This window comes from Dasypus novemcinctus, chromosome 18, assembly GCF_030445035.2.
Source record: "Dasypus novemcinctus isolate mDasNov1 chromosome 18, mDasNov1.1.hap2, whole genome shotgun sequence".
Lineage (NCBI taxonomy): Eukaryota > Metazoa > Chordata > Mammalia > Cingulata > Dasypodidae > Dasypus > Dasypus novemcinctus.
In genome coordinates, this window is record NC_080690.1 from 40668669 (window position 1) to 40685594 (window position 16926).

At 39.6% G+C, this 16926-nt stretch overlaps 1 protein-coding gene across 2 annotated transcripts in view; it reads right to left on the reverse strand.

Annotated features, from left to right (window-relative positions):
• Positions 1-1157: 1157 nt before the first annotated feature.
• HEATR3 (HEAT repeat containing 3) overlaps positions 1158-16926 on the reverse strand; it is a 33498-nt gene continuing 17729 nt past the window's right edge. Inside the window, exons 12-16 of one of the 2 annotated variants that reach the window (XR_011646310.1) lie at positions 14259-14347; positions 9074-9217; positions 5703-5781; positions 4989-5165; positions 1158-2417 (exon numbers count right to left, since the gene is read on the reverse strand). Coding sequence is in view for 1 of the 2 variants with exons in the window: in XM_004449591.4 (XP_004449648.1) it covers positions 2295-2417; positions 4989-5165; positions 9074-9217; positions 14259-14347 (533 nt within the window). In the remaining variant the exon portion in view is untranslated. The remainder of the gene's footprint in view (positions 2418-4988; positions 5166-5702; positions 5782-9073; positions 9218-14258; positions 14348-16926) is intronic. The other variant, XM_004449591.4, reaches the window with a different exon arrangement.

Genomic DNA, 16926 nt, shown 5'->3' on the forward strand with positions numbered 1-16926 from the left:
GCCCCTTTGGTGGGCTTTGGACACTCACACAGAAGCAGATATGCCAGAAAAGAGAGAACGCCATAGACAGAGAAGAGGACTTTGAACCTGCGGCCCCAGGGAAAGATGAGCCATTCGCCTGATAGCTTGCAGCTAAAGAGACCCTGAACAGCTGAGCTAAGGAAGCCTGGAAAGAAAGGAGCTCTCCAGCCTACCGCAGAGATTGTTGGAAGTTTGGAACCAAGGAGCCTTAAGAGGAAGAAGGCAGGCTAAACCCTACAGATTAACAACCATCTTTGGTGAAAAAGTATCCTTTATGGTGCCTTTTTTTTTTTTTTTAAAGATTTATTTATTTATTTAATTTCCCCCCCTCCCCTGGTTGTCTGTTCTTGGTGTCTATTTGCTGCGTCTTGTTTCTTTGTCCGCTTCTGTTGTCGTCAGTGGCACGGCACGGGAAGTGTGGGCGGCGCCATTCCTGGGCAGGCTGCACTTTCTTTTCACGCTGGGCGGCTTTCCTCACGGGCGCACTCCTTGCGCGTGGGGCTCCCCCAGGCGGGGGACACCCTGCGTGGCAGGGCACTCCTTGCGCGCATCAGCACTGCGCATGGCCAGCTCCACACGGGTCAAGGAGGCCGGGGGTTTGAACCGCGGACCTCCCATATGGTAGACGGACGCCCTAACCACTGGGCCAAAGTCCGTTTCCCTCTTTATGGTGCCTTGAGTTGGACTCTTTAGCGCCTTGTAACTATAAGCTTCTACCCCAAATAAATACCCTTTATAAAAGCCAACAGATTTCTGGTACTTTACATAAGCACCCCTTTGGCTACTACACTACCCATCCTAAGTCTAAAACTTTATTAGGATGGCACATTCTCAATGAAATAACGCAGGCTCTACTGCTCTGTAGGATGGTTCTGCATCCAATAACTGCCTTAAAAGTTGCTTAATAAAACAGAAATCACTAACATTTAATCCGTCAACAAATATTTATTGAAAATCTACTATATATGAGGCCCTATGCTAGATAATCTGCAAGGTTATAGGTTGGGAAGTATAGGAAAGATGACAATTGGAAATCATATCCTCCTTACAAATGATTGTTTAGCTAAGATAATCATTAAACACACACTATAAACTTTATCATCAAAGGGCATAATAACGCAAAAGAAACTTTCATATTTAGTTTATCATTTTTTATTTGAAAATCTTCCATTTTCCCACCATATATACAATCTGGTCATTTTACCTGGCCTCAAGGGCTCGATGACTATTAGTACCAGGAAGCAATCTAGGTTTTCCAACAATCTATATGATACATGTAAAAACTAAAATATGACACAGTGCAGATAAAATGTAATCCCACTACAAGCTCATTTCATGCAGGTATAAAAGTAGTGAATGAAAGTTAAGTCCTATATTTGGTACTGGGCCTTTTAACAGAGCAACTGAAACCAACTGTGGGGAAATTTTCAATCTTCATGGGCAACTCTCCTGTTGAGGCAAAAGGACAATAGTGCTGGTCCAGGGGCCCTTCAGGCAATGATTTGCACTGAAACGCCCTCCTCTTGCTCCAGCTGTCACCCTGTTACTATAAGGACATTGAGAGGTAACGCTGGAGATTCCTGCTATGAGCTTTCTTACTATATCTCAAATATATTCAAAGCAATATCCATTAGCAAGCAAACACCCAAGAAGAGGATTATCTAGAATTTTAAAGAACATTTTGTAAGACACAAAGCTTCAATTAAAAAGTTATTTATTCAAAAATACTTTCTCCCAATTCTATTTTCAAGTCAAATCAAGTGTCAGGTTACAAAGCAGTAACTGATCAGTTCCTCCTATATAAAGGAAGACAACCGCTTCATTAGCTCATTAGTATAATTTACTAAATAGTGAAATACAAATTTAACTCATTCACAAAAGGTAAACATGACACTGACTTAAAAGAACAGCTAAGCAATGCTTCAGATTTTCTTTCTTTGTAAAATTCAAGGAAAACATGATTGTTGAAAGATTCATCACTGTTCATGAATTAGTTAAGAACCACCTGAGATTTCTTTGCATTTCTACTTTTTGTTTCCAGCAATGAAAATATGCTAGAAATATAATTTATTACAGTACTAGAAATACCACACAGATCCCAGGGCTTAAAAACATTTCTGACAGGTTTTGAAGTTTTCATGCCTTTCAAATTAATGTATAGAATATAGGTATTTCAAATGGACTTTCAGAAATGTATACGGTCAATGGAAACCCTTTAATAGCCTTAGCATTAGACAGTTTGAAACCGGAACTGATCTCTCCCCTTTGATGATTCAAGAAGTCAGTCTTTTCTCAACGGTTTCTTGGTAAGTGATAAACCTTCTCAAATTCATCTTTATGTTGTCAAGAACACACAGCTGATCTGGACTGTATTTACCTCTTCCTTCTTTACGTATCTGCCAAAAAGACAACAAAAAGCATATGCTTTTTGGTATAGAGTATTAATTCATTTTAATAAATAAAGCTTTTAATTTAGGATATATTTACCATCTTCTGAGCAAGACAGTCACCAGAATTTGGTAAAACATTTTCACTTCTAAGGAAGATGAAATAGTATGAGAGCCATTAAGGTAAATTAAAAAGGTGTACTTTTAAAATGTACAGGGAGCAGATGTGGCTCAAGTAGTTAAGTGCCTGCTTCCCACACATGGGAGATCCTAGGTTTGATTCCCAGTGCCTCCTAAAAACAGACAAGCAACAAATGAAAAATCCAACTTGGGGTTTGCTGATGTGGCTCACTGGTTGAGTGCCGGCTTTCCACATAAGAGGTCCGGGGCTCATTCCCTGGTCCTGGTACCATTTAAAAAAAAAACATACCTACAAAACGACTCAATTGTGTATTTTAAAAGAGTGAATTTTATGGTATGTGACTTAAAGCTGAATTTAAAAAAAAGAAACCTTTCAAACTGAACAGTTACCAGTAAATAGACTATAACTATAACACAGCTTGAACTCGGTCTCATGATAAAAACAGAAGAGTGGATATCAAGCCAACACTAGTCACAGTATCCTGTTTCAGTATATATAAGCCTCCTCCTATCTAGATCAGGAATTCTCAAAGCATAAGCCTGCAACAGTACCACCTGGAAGGCTTGTTCGAAAACTTACCATAGGGTTCTCTCTATGAGAACTGAATTCTATATTGGGAGTTTGTTAGAAGAAAAACATTGGAAAACAATGAAAGTAAGGTAATTTCTTATCAAAAACTTTATTCTTTTGATAAAGATTTAAAAGCAAATGGGAGAGAAGCAGATTTGGTTCAACAGATAGAGAATCCGCCTACCACCTGGGAGGTCCAGGGTTCAAACCCAGGGCCTCCTGACCCATGCGATGAGCTGGCCCACGCGCAGCACTGATGCGCACAAGGAGTGCCGTGCCATGCAGGGGTGTGCCCTGCGTAAGGAAGCCCCACATGAAAGGACTGCGCCCCGTAAGGAGAGCCACCCAGTGTGAAAAAAAGTGCAGCCTGCCCAGGAGTGGCACCACACACACGGAGAGCTGATGCAGCAAGATGACACAACAAAAAGAGACACAGATTCCTGGTGCTGCTGACAAGAATACAAGGGGACACAGAAGAACACATAGTGAATGGACACAGAGAGCAGACAACTGGAGAGACGGGTGGAGAAGGGGAGAGAAATAAATAAAAAATAAATCTTAGGGGGAAAAAAGCAAACAGGAGAGTGGATGTAGCTCAAGCAGTTGAGCTCCCACCTCCCAAATGGGAGATCAAGGGTTTGGATCCTGACGCCTCCTGAAAAAACAAACAAAAAACAAACAACAAGCAAACCTAACAAACAAAAACAACTCAGGGAAGCTAATGTGGCTAAGTTGTGAGCCCTGGCTTCCTACATACAAGGTCCTGGGTTCAATTCCCAATACCTAAAAAAAAAAAAAGTTTATATTTGTACTTCTTAAAATTATACAATTTTTAAATTGAGATTTAGATAAGAGGATAATGGTAAACTTAAACTTGAAAATAGTTACATGTGATTCAAACTTGTTGGTTTTTAAAATTCCTGGTTGCTCTTCCCCCCAGCCACCCACAGGGTTTATTTATTTTTTACTTCAAAGTTAGTTTTGATGCTTCTGATGAAACAAATAAATAAAATGGCTAAAGAAGGAAGCCATATTCTCCCAAACAAAACTGCCTGGCGTCAGTCTGTATTTCAGAGCACTGAAGAAAACGATTCATAACAAGGAAATTGGTCTATAATGTACGCATTTAAAATGTGTATGAGGGGAAGCAGACTTGGCCCAGTGGTTAGGGCATCCGTCTACCACATGGGAGGTCCGCGGTTCAAACCCTGGGCCTCCTTGACCTGTGTGGAGCTGCCCACGCGCAGTGCTGATGCGCGCAGAGTGCCCTGCCATGCAGGGGTGCCCCCCGTGTAGGGGAGCCCCACGCGCAAGGAGTGTGCCCCATAAGGAGAGCCACCCAGCACGAAAGAAAGTGCAGCCTGCCTAAGAATGGCATCGCCCACAGGGAGAGCTGACACAACAAGATGACTCAACAAAAAGAAACAAAGATTCCCGTGCCGCTGACATCAGAAGTGGATAAAGAAGAAGCAGCAAATAGACACAGAGAACAGACAACTGGGGCGGGGGGAAGGGGAAATAAATAAATAAATCTTTAAAAAAAAATGTGTATGAGAGTGCTTGGTCAACTAGACACTCTACTATTTTTAGATAGGAAGAACTGTTAACATTACTAAACTGTTCAAGGAAAAAGGAACTTGTTAGATATCATTTTGGCCTCAAGTTAAAGTGATTCAACAGTAACACTGACTGAGCTATGACTCAGTCAACAAGCATTTTACAAAGTACTGGGATGAAGTGCCGTATTAATCACTGAGATTTGCAGGAATTCATCATGCGCCTGCCACTAGGCATGACTATAACTAGATCCACCCTTGTCCCCACAGAATGTTGAGACTCACACATTTCTAAATAAAATAGCTACACACCTTCATTTTGAAGACAGGCTGGAATTCTTTCAGAGCAGATAACAATTTAATTTGAACTGAAGCTCTCTCAGCTTCTTTACCATCTGCAAAAACATCAAAGAGGGCATCCAGAGCTTCTCCTGCTACTACAAGGGAAGGATCCTTGGTGGCAATCTCAATCAGAAAGCACCCAATGGTCTAGAGACAACAAAATACATTATTACCATTCAATATTTAAATGTTAGTCTCCAAAATAAGGACCCTGAAACCTTAAGCATGTCAATAACTCATGTATAATAGTTTGTGAAAAAAAAAAAAAAAAAAGCCAGAGAAAAATGGAACTTTTAAAAGACTAACATAGACTCAAAGCATATTTAAGATAAATTAAGCATATTGAGTTTATATTCCTAAAGTGAATTAAGGTCCCTAAATGATGTACGAATGATTTTGTAAATCACTTAATTACCCCTTTTTCCCCCAGAAAGTCTTCTGCCATTGTGTCAAAATATACAGAAAACTTTTATCAGTAACACCAAAAACAAAACAAAACAAAACCTCTGCTCTTTAAATTATATCAAACACACTCTAAGATAATAAAAAAAAAAAAGGAACACACCATAATCTCATTTTGCTTCACTTAGGATGAATTTTAATACCCATCCACCTGTTCACAATTAACTACTGAATGAACAGACCATTCTCAATCTGCAAAGAATTGTTCAAGAGTAAACTTACTTTTGTTTGGCTGTTCTGTTTCATCCTTTATGTTTTAAGACAATTCTCTCTGTGATGTGCCCTACTGATATCTAATATCCTACAAGTAATATGAAAAAGATATAATTGTGTATCTAAAAAGATTAATCTGAATCTAATAACATTGAGATCTAACTTCCAGTTTACAGAAAATGCAGAGAATAAAGGAACCAGCATAACACAAGGAAGCAATGAGAAAATCCAGAAGGTTGGACATTATGTGACAAACCACCCAAATGATGAGGGGAAAAAATAGTGGAGGTATGTAGTGCTACAGGGAAAACTGTTCTAGATTAAAAGACTTAGAAACCCAATCAAAACCAAATATAACATATACATCTTACATAGATCCTGGTTTAAACAAACTATGTGCAAACAGTTTGGGGACAACTGGAAAATTTGCATATGGACTAGGTATACCCTAATTGCCTAAGGTATGATAATGGCACTTAGTTAAGAAACTGTTCTTAATTTTTAAAAGATGCATACTGAACCAATAAGGGCAAAATATTAATACCGTGATGTCTTCAATTTCTGTTAATATACCCTGAAAAGAAACTATGTGAAACAAATATAGTAGAATATTTATAATCATTCAATCTACTTTACTTCCTACTTTTAATGTTTCAAAATGTGAAATAAAAACTTTAAAACACCTAATGTTATGCCTGAGTAAAACTTGCTGGTTTTTAAAGAGGACCTTAGAAATTAGTCTTAAAAAGGGAGTGAAGTCTATAGAGGTACACAAGTAAATAATACATAGGCACACAGTCAACATGGCCTCTCTCTCATTTATTAGTACATATATTAAAAATCCATGGAATGATACAGAAAAAGCTGGTATCAGTAGTTATCCCCTCCAAAATGAACTGGAAGTTTAGAGGTAGAGGTCAATTTTTTTTTACTATATATATATATCTGTGGCAGTTTGATATTTTTTATTTTTTTGTCTTTATTTTTTTAATATTACATTAAAAAAATATGAGGTCCCCATATACCCCCCACCCCCTCACTCCACTCCTCCCCCCATAACAACAATCTCCTCCATCATCATGTGACAGTCATTGCATTTGGTGAATACATCTCTGAGCACCGCTGCACCTCATGGTCAATGGTCCACATCATTGCCCTCACTCTCCCACATTCCACCCAGTGGGCCATGGGAGGACATACAATGTCCATTAACTATCCCTGCAGCACCACCCAGGACAACTCCAAGTCCCGAAAATGCCCCCACATCCCATCTCTTCCTCTCATTCCCTATCCCCAGCAGCCACATGGCCACTTTCTCCACACCAATGCCACATTTTCTTTGATTACTAATCACAATAGTTCATGAACAGAATATCAGTAAGTCCACTCTCATCCATACTCTATTACTCCATCCTATGGACCTTGGAATGGTTGTGTCCACTCCACATCTATATCAAGAGGGGGCTTAGATTCCACATGGATGCTGGATGCAATCCTCCTGCTTTCAGTTGTAGGCACTCTTGGCTCCATGGTGTGGTGGTTGACCATCTTCAACTCCATGTTAGCTGACTGGGGTAAGTCCAATAAACCAGAGTGTAGGAGACATTGTTTATGAATTCTAAATATAGATATTGGATTGTTTATGAACTGGTCTGCTCCTCTGGGAATTTTAGATTGTATCAGATTCAGATGTTTCACTTTTACTTGACTAAAGTATAATTAAGGCTTTGATTGGGCCACATCAGTAGGCAGGGACTCAAAGAGAAAACGACATGGCAGAGGACAAGTTTGGAAATTTAATGCTGGAGCCCTGGGAAGTAAATACACAGAGAAGCAGATGCATGAGGAAAGAGAGAAGGCTCCAATAGACACGGTAGAGGTGCCAGGAAGACAGATGAGTCATTTGCCTGATAGTTTACAGCTGGTCTTGTGGAGCGAGCAGAGCATCTGAGCCCAGAGAGAAACCAGCCCGGGGATAGAGTTTTATCCCAGCCTAGGGCTAAGATTGGAAGAAGCTGGGAACAAGGAGCCTGATGAAGAATGTGAGGAGGCTTTTAACAAATTTGAGAAACTAAATTGTGAAAACTAAAAAATCTAAAAAAGGGAGGAAGCGATGCTTGAGTCTGGCACCTTAGACCAGGACTTGGAGTTGTCCTAAATGATACTGCAGGGTCAGATACTGGACATTATATATACTGCCATAACCCAATGAATGGACTGTGGGAGAGTGTAAACTACAATGTAAACTATAATCCATGCTGTGCAGCGGTGCTCCAAAACGTATTCACCAAATGCAATGAATGCGCCACAATGATGAAAGACGTTGTTGATGTGGGAGGAGTGGGGGTTGGGGTGTGGGGTATATAGGAACCTCTTATATTTTTTAATGTTAACATTTTTTTGTGATCTATGTATCTTTAAAAAAAAAAAAGACAATTAAAAAAATAAAAGAAATTAAAAAAAAGAAAGGGGATTTGTAAGGAAAGGATTAAGTTAAGCTTCCACAAGGAAGTGAAACTAAAGCTAGCTCTGCAATTGAAGGAGGAAGGGAAATGGGCTTAGCGGTTTGATGCCAAAGTTTGAAAATGGCGCCAAATGTGAGTAGCACCAAATCTGAAAGTGGTGCCAGCTTTGAAAGCTGTGCCAGGCTGCTGGAATGAAGGGAATGGGAGTGGCACTTGAGAGCAGGAACCCACATAAGTTAATTAGGCCTCGGACAGACTGTAACCTCTGAAGTACCCAATCAATGGGGAACAGGGAAGGGACCTGCATGTTAGGCTTAGGGTATAAATGTTGTTGTTACTTGTTGTTTGGCACACTGGCCATTTTATCCAGGTCACAAGCCCGTTTTTGCCAGATTATTAAAAAAATTCTTTTTTTCTCCATAAAAAAAAGAGGAAGGCTCAACCCTTGCAGACGTCAGCAGCCATCTTGTTTGAATACATGGCAATGGACTTTGTTAAGGGAAGTAACTTATGTTTTATGGCCTGGTAACTGTAAGCTTCTACCCTAAATAAGTACCCTTTCTAAATGCCAACAGATTTCTGGTACTTTGCATCAGCACCCCTTTGGATGACTAAAAATAATATCCTTTTGTACTTTTCTAATGTCTTTGCTATGTACATGTATCATCTTTCCAAAAAAGTTTTTAATATTAGTTGTTACTATAAAGTTCTTAGCAGGTTAAAAAGTATTTTATAATATTCAATTTATTACCCATTCATCAGAAATCAATACTTTAACAATATCATTAGTAATTTTATTATCATTGCCCTTTTAGTTACTAGTGATGCTAAAAAAAAAAAAATCCTATACCAACATATACTTTTTCCCCATTTCTAACTAAATAACATTTTATGGTTAGAAGCAAACTGTTTTACCTTAAGCATTTCAAGAGTACCATCTTCTTTGGCTAGGACACTGCCAGTGATTCCTAAAATACTGACGACATTTACTCTAACCCCGAAGTTACTACTATAAGCACCTGCTTTGCAAAATGTCATCAGCTGATCGGGTGTCATGCACTGTTGAAAGAGAAGAACATATTCACTGTTTTAAACTCAACCATTTCTAAAGGCATGTGAAAACAGAATAGAAAAGAAATCTCTTCAGCAGGCTGCATGATTCTATAAGGACAAAGTCTTAGCAGAGAAAATGTTACATATTCTAATCACTGGCAAATAGATTCTAGCTATATTTTTCAAGTAAGTTGAGGCCTACTCGTCACTGCCATATCCATCGTATCATCACTGCAAGTCTACACAGAGACTTCAGTTCCTAGCAGTTTTACCTGAAAATTTTCTTTCATTCCATAAGTACGGACTCTAGAAATTCCAATTTCCTTTAAACACTGACCATAAAAAAAGGTTTGGAAAATTAAATTGGCTGAATCTAGGGGAGTGGGTATAGCTCAGCAGCTGAGCTCCTGCTTCCAAAGTATGATGTCCTGGTTTCAATCCCTGGTACCTCCTAAAAAAAAAATTGGCTGAATCTCTACAGGATGGACACATGTTACTGTAAATTATGGGACATATGTAGTATCATGTGAAACCCATTAAATTACATCATGCTTCCACCATGTAGTGATAATTTCCACTTTAATGTGAATGCAGGGAAACGGAGTTGGCCCAGTGGTTAGGGTGTCTGTCTACCACATGGGAGGTCCGCGGTTCAAACCCCGGACCTCCTTGACACATGTGGAGCTGGCCCATGCGCAGTGCTGATGCGTGCAAGGAGTGCCATGCCACGCAGGGATGCCCCCCGCGTAGGGGAGCCCCACGCGCAAGGAGTGCGCCCCGTAAGGAGAGCCGCCCAGCACAAAAGAAAGTGCAGCCTGCCCAGGAATGGCGCCGCCCACACTTCCCGCTGACGACAACAGAAGCAGACAAAGAAACAAGACTCAGCAAATAGACACAGAGAACAGACAACCGAGGGAGGGAGGGGAATTAAATAAATAAATCTTAAAAAAAAATGTGAATGCACACTTGGAAGCAGTTCCCAGTGTGTGGATGTCACATCACCAGGCTAACTCCTGTAAAAGGCAGCACAGTGTGGGGATTAAGGGCTGGGGATTTGGAATCACACAGCCTGGATTCAAATCATAGCTCTACTACTTACCACTGGGCAATATGACACAAATTACTTAATCCTCCTAAATTGTCCATTTCACCATCAATAAATGGGCATAATAAAAGTAATCATCACAGAGTAGCTATGAGGATTAAATAAGATAATGCATATGAAATACTCACTAAATGTTAGCTGTTATTTATAAGGATACTGTAAAACTCTAAACCGTCACACTCATTTCTAAATATCATTTTCCTTGCTTCTATCACATTTAGAGTTAACTGTTAATGAACTGGGAAATGGATGTGGCTCAAGTAATTGGGTGCCCGCCTACCACATGGGAGGTCCCCAGTTCCGTTCCCAGTACCTGCTAAACATAAGACAAGCACACAATGAATAGGCACAGAGAGCAGACAAAAGTGCAAACAATGAAGTGGGGGAGGGGGATAAATAAAAATAAATTTTTAAAACAAAAAAAGTTAATGAGCCAGATTTCTTAAGAAATACCCTAGTGACAAAAATTCTATAAACTGTGATATTTCCTATAGGTAAGACTAGGCTGTTGTGAATAAAAAAGGCATGCTGCATTATCACCAATATACCTCACAAATAAAAGAACTAAATGAGAAGTACAGTCATATTCCAGTCCTGGAACCAAATTAATTAATTGCTAATAAATCAGCAAGACTTTAAACATGCCACTCACAAATCTAGCCCTTAGATTCCTCTCCTTGCAAAGGAGTCCTTGTATCTCTTAAGTCCTATGCACATGTCCAACACAAAGTCACCTTGAGGAATTATGCTCGTAATAGATATGATTTACAATTACCTCAGCATGAACTTTGAGTTATTATCTTTAATCATCAGATTGACCAAGTAAGTACTTTCTACCCAGGAAAATGAAATAAAATGCCTTATATTCCTATAGGCCAGTTCTTAGTCCTTTTTGTTCCACAAATCCCTTTGACAGCCAAGTGAAAACCACAGACCGACCCCTTAAGTCCACACTATACCATGTATTATTTAATAAATATATCACACCCACACCAACACATCCCCACAAAAATGTTTTTTTGAATTACAATTCAAGGTCACAGACCCCTTGTTAAGAACCCGTTATAGGCCCTATAGTGTTAAGTTTTCTGATCCTCCCTATACCCATATGGCAAGGGCAGGTATTATGATTTCCATTTCATAGAATCTAAGGATCAAAAGTTAAGTTCTTAAAAAAGCTGTCAAATATAGGAAGAAATATTTTTTTAAAAAATAAAGAATATCTATTAGAAGTCAACAGCATGCATTATATATCAGTTCCCAAAAAACTCTGGAACAAGATAAAGCAGGAGAAGCACTGCTCTATAAGTGGCAAGGGTAGAAGTGGCTAAGGCAGGAAGGAAGACAAGCAGTGGCAAAAAGGAGGTCCAGGAACGGCCAAGTCATGTTCCTGGAAGGATCATCTAGATGACACTGTAGTCACTTTGAATTAACAGTACTGTTACCAGATTTTATTTAGGTTCTTGGCTATGCTGCAGAAATGATTTTCAAGAGCACACCAGGTAAGTTAGACCAGTAATTTATTCAGGCAGGGAGGGATGAGAAATGGGAGAACACAACAGATCAGGGGTCCCAGGTAGAGAGGCAGGGGTTGAAAAGTGATAAAGCAGGCTGATTTACAGGCTACAATTCCCCATTACAGCTTATAAATGCCTAGGTTTACTTCTGTGGCCACATGGCAGAGGAAAAATGGCAAGAGTGGTGTGCTGAGGATAGGACGGGTCTACAGGCGAGAGCACACAGAGAAAGCGCACTTAGGTTCTGTGCCTGCCTTTTTTTTAAAGGTTTATTTTATTTATTTCTCTCCCCCCCCCCGCTGTCTGCTCTTTATGTCCATTCGCTGTGTGTTCTTCTGTGTCCACTTGCATTCTTGTCATGAGGGACTGGGAAACTGTCGCTTTTTTGTTGCGTCATCTTGCAGCGTCAGCTCTCCGTATGTGCAGCAATAGTCCAGGGTGGGATGAATTTTTTTCCTGCGAGGCAGCTCTCCTTGTGGGGCACACTCCTTGCGTGTGGGGCTCCCCTATGTGGGGTGCACTCCTTGCGTGCGGCAGCACTGCACGTGGGCCAGCTCACCACCTGGGTCAGGAGGCCCTGGGTTTGAACCCTGGACCTCCCATGTGGCAGGCAAACACTCTCATCAGTTGAGTCAAATCCACTTCCCCCTATCCTACCATTTTTTTAACAAACTGTATTTCAAAGTTACCAAATAACTGATCAAAGAAAAAAGTACTTATTTGTAGAAGAATCATAGCTAATAAAGGAATCACAAAATTAGAATATCTCTACTTTGCAACCCCTAATGAAATAATGGATGTACGCAACCATAATCACTGGTTGCCAAAACCATTAAGTGAACCCACCGATTAATCTTAGTATCACTATTTCAAGGACATTACAAATGATCTGTGATTTAAAAGGGGAAATATAAACAGTAACACCTATGAATGATTTTTGCAAAACAATGAGCCTAAATCTTAAGTCTCTAGAACTAGCTTCCAAAGTACAGGAAATATGAGAGCTAGACAGGTTAAACCACACAGTCATGATAAATCAGCCAAATCCAAGAAAGGAGAAAATTCTATAGGACACATGACAGTTTCTTCAAGATATAAATGGTATGAAGAAAAAAGGAGTAATTAGGAGATATGTACATTAGACAATTAAAGAGAACAAAATATCCTCCAAAACAATGTGGAGACCTGACTTGAACTAATTATAAAGACATTTAAAATGATGGCAATCAGGGAAGCGGATTTGGCTCAACTGATAGAGTATCTGCCTACCATATGGGAGGTCCAGGGTTCAAACCCAGGGCCTCCTGACCAATGTGGTGAGCTGGCCCATGAGCAGCACTGATGCACACAAGGAGTGCCGTGCCACGCAGGAGTGTCCCCCGCATAGGGGAGCCTCGAGCCCGAAAAGGAGAGCCACCCCAGGCAAAAAAAGCGCAGCCTGCCCAGGAGTGGCGCAGCACACACGGAAGCTGACTCAGCAAAAAGAAACACAGATTCCCATGCCACTGATAAGGATAGAAGCGGTCACAGAAGAACACACAGCAAATGGACACAGAGAGCAGACAACAGGGTGGGGGGGGGAGAGAAATAAATAAAAATTTTTAAAATGAAGACAATCAGGGAAGTCTGGGATTTGCTTTAAAATACTCCAAGGAAAAGTAAGTAGAGGAAATGAATGAAAAGAGAATGTCTAGATGTTGTTAAGTATCGAAATTTAGCGATGGGTGTCAAGTGGGTTCATTACACTATCATCTCTGCTTTTCAGACTATTTGAAAATTTCCTTAATAAAAAGGTTTTTTAAAAAAGTGGTGAGGCACCTATCAGAGAGGAGGAGATGAGAGCTATGGAGGGCCAGAAGGGCATGCTTGAAAACTTCTGTAATAAAATATTTAAAAAAAGACAAATGACAATCAAAGAAAACATTTACAACATATACAGTAGTAATCAAAAGGTAATATAGGAAAAAAAGGTTATATAAAGGGAGATGTGGCTCAAGCAGTTGAGCGCCTACCTCCCACATGGGAGGTCCCAGGTTCGGTTCCCAGTGCCTCCTAAAGAAATATGGACAAAAAGCAAACCCAAAGAGCAGACAATGAGCAAAAAATACTAAAAAACAATGAATTGTACACATTTTGAAAAGTGTGAATTATAAGGTTTGTGAATTATATTTCAATAAAATATTTTTAAAAAGGTTATATAAAAAGAGATCCAACAATCAATAAAATCACATGTATATTTTAGTGGTGGAGAAGGGGAGGAGATTTTTTTTTCTTCTTTATGCACTTTTGTTTTTGAGCAGTGAAATTCTTTTTAAAAAGATCATGAAGTACTCCGGCAACATTTTTTTATAACATCTAAGTAATGAATTTTGCCTCCATAAAACAGAAAGTTTCCAAGTTTTACACAAAAATTTAAAAATCTTACCTGAGAAATGTTCTTGGAGGCCATTGTTTGCAAAAGAGCCCTTAAGGCACCACTTATGGCTTCTAGAAAGTCAGCATGTTTAGCAAAATCTAAAACAAAGTTACCACAGAACACAGAAAAGAAATATAAGATTTGTCTTCTCAAAGTTATTTTGTAAGAAAAAGAAACAATCAAAACAAAGCAGACAAATGTTAATCATATGCTATAATAATAAAAACTTTTGAAGTGATAGATGCACAACTATGTGATTACACTTAATACCACTGATTGTACACTTCCCATCTCCTTGAATCTCGGTGGGAGTCTGTGACTTCTTCAATCAAGAGAATACCATGGAAGTGACCAGACTAGGTCATAAAAGGCAGCGTGACTTCCACCTTATGGGCATGCATATGCGCTCTCTTCTCTAGACTCTTGCCCTTAGAAGCCCGTCACCATGTTATGAGGAAGTCCAGGTCACATGGAGAGGTCACATGTGGGCATTCTGGCTGACTGCCCCAACATCAACAGCTGGACAAGTGAACAAGATTTCAGATGACTCTGGCCTCTAGACCTCCAACAGAGGCCCTAGTCTAGGGTTTCTCAACCACTAAATAACCCTTTGCTGTAAGGGGCTGTCCTGTGCCCAGCACAATGTTTAGAAGCATCCCTGGCCCTTACCTTCTAGAAACGAGAAGCAACCCCCAGTAACAACAACCATAAATGTTTCCAGTCACTGCCAAATATCACCTGGGAGGGAAACTCTGGACTAGTTGAGAATCATTGCCCTAGACATTGTGGAGCAGAGATAAACCATCTTCACTGTGCCCCGTCTAAATTCCTGATATGTAAAAACTGCAAGAAATAATAAATGGTAACTGTTGTTTTAAGACACAAAGTTTTCGGGTAATGTGCTATGTAGCAATAAATACTCAGCTTCCTGCCCTGTAGTACCTGAGATCTTAAAAAGGTTCTGGAACCTTTCTCCCCTCCCCTTTTTCAGATTGCTTGGGCCACAATAAGAAAGCTTCTGCACAAATTATAATTAAGGCTTATATTTTTTGGTGTTCTCCTTTTGGTCTCTGCTCAAATGTCAACTCTTTCCATGCTAAACCACCTAATGTGGCACCCTACACCATCCTTTTATTTTTTTCCTTCATAGCCAAAATTGCATTTAACATTTATTTATGAGAATGTAAGCTCCAAGAGCATAAGGACTTTCATCTTGTTCACAGATCTATCCCTATGACCTAAGACAATGCATTACATAAAGTGTTCAATATCTATGTGCTAAATTAATGAATGACCTTGGAGAAGTTCCTTAATCTCTCTAAATCCCAGCTTTCTCTCACAGGTCTTCCTCCTCTTGGAGGTAATAATACCTAGTTCATAAAACCAATATGTAAGGGGCATGGAAAAACTGGTATGAAGTTGTTACTACCAAACTTCACTGGAAATCCATGAACTGCAAATAAAACAATTAAGCTATGTTATGAAGAACCTACTGTGTAAAAACCAGAATATATCTCAGAATCAATTTTTTCTGTCCTATGTGCTCAGGAAAAAAAGATTCAAAACCATAACCTAAATTAAACCTCTTTTTTGCATTATGTGTAATTCCTATTTTCCTTAAATTAAGGAAAATATTTAGGTGATTTTATTTGATTCACATCTCTGGTCACTTATCTAAATTCAGAAAACCACAACTATGAGAAGCATATCTAAGTATTTTTTATATAGCAGAGGCACAGAATACGTACATTTATTTTAAGTGAAATAAATTTTCATGCTGGTTGGGGATGGGGCTTGTGGAAACTTAATCAGAACCCTTACTGAGAAATGGCCCAGAGGCAAAAGGTGGCAGCTTGTCAAACTAGGGCAGAACAGGGTTGCCTTAAAGGTAGGCAGGGCTTGAGAGGAGTAGGAGTCTTGGGTGCATCCTGCTGTCCTGGTCACCTAGGTCCCTGGCTGTGGACTCTCTCATTGGACTCGTCCCCTCTCAGCCCATGGGAATGGGTAGATGGGAGTCAGAATGAACAATGAATAGCAGCCCTCCCCAACCCCACCTCCAGGAACACCATCCTGGGCTGATGGGAGTCAGAATGCCAGCAAAAGCCAGAGAAAGGTCCCCTATACTATCCAGATCTCACCCAGGTTTATTAGAAGGCTGAGAGAGAAACATAAAGCTACAGTCATCATCTGGCCTGCTTACACCCACAAGCCATCTCTGAACTTCAGTACTTGCCGACTCCTGGCTCGGAAAAGGAATGAGGATAGCACTGCCCATATTCTATCTATATAAAATGCTTAGGTATGGCTGGGCAGAGCTTTCACGTCATCACTCCAGCCAATGAATGTACAAAGAGCCAGAGACCACTTGAAGACTATACATGTTAAATGACCAATGTTGAAAGGTCTTTGGAGATAGATCAATAACTTTATGGGTTTATAAATATTGGCTTAGTTTTTAAAAAAATTAACCTAGAATTTGTAAAACATGTACAATTAAACACAGAGCACTGCTTGTGAATTTCTTAGAATATAAAACAGAGGTTTAAAACTTTAGGACCAAACTCTGAGTGAACATTTATAGAGAAAATTATGTTTAGTTGAAATTAACCATGTTGATTTTTTTTTTAATCAGTGTTACGAGCTACTCCATTAACCATGTTCATTTTTCAAGAGTTCA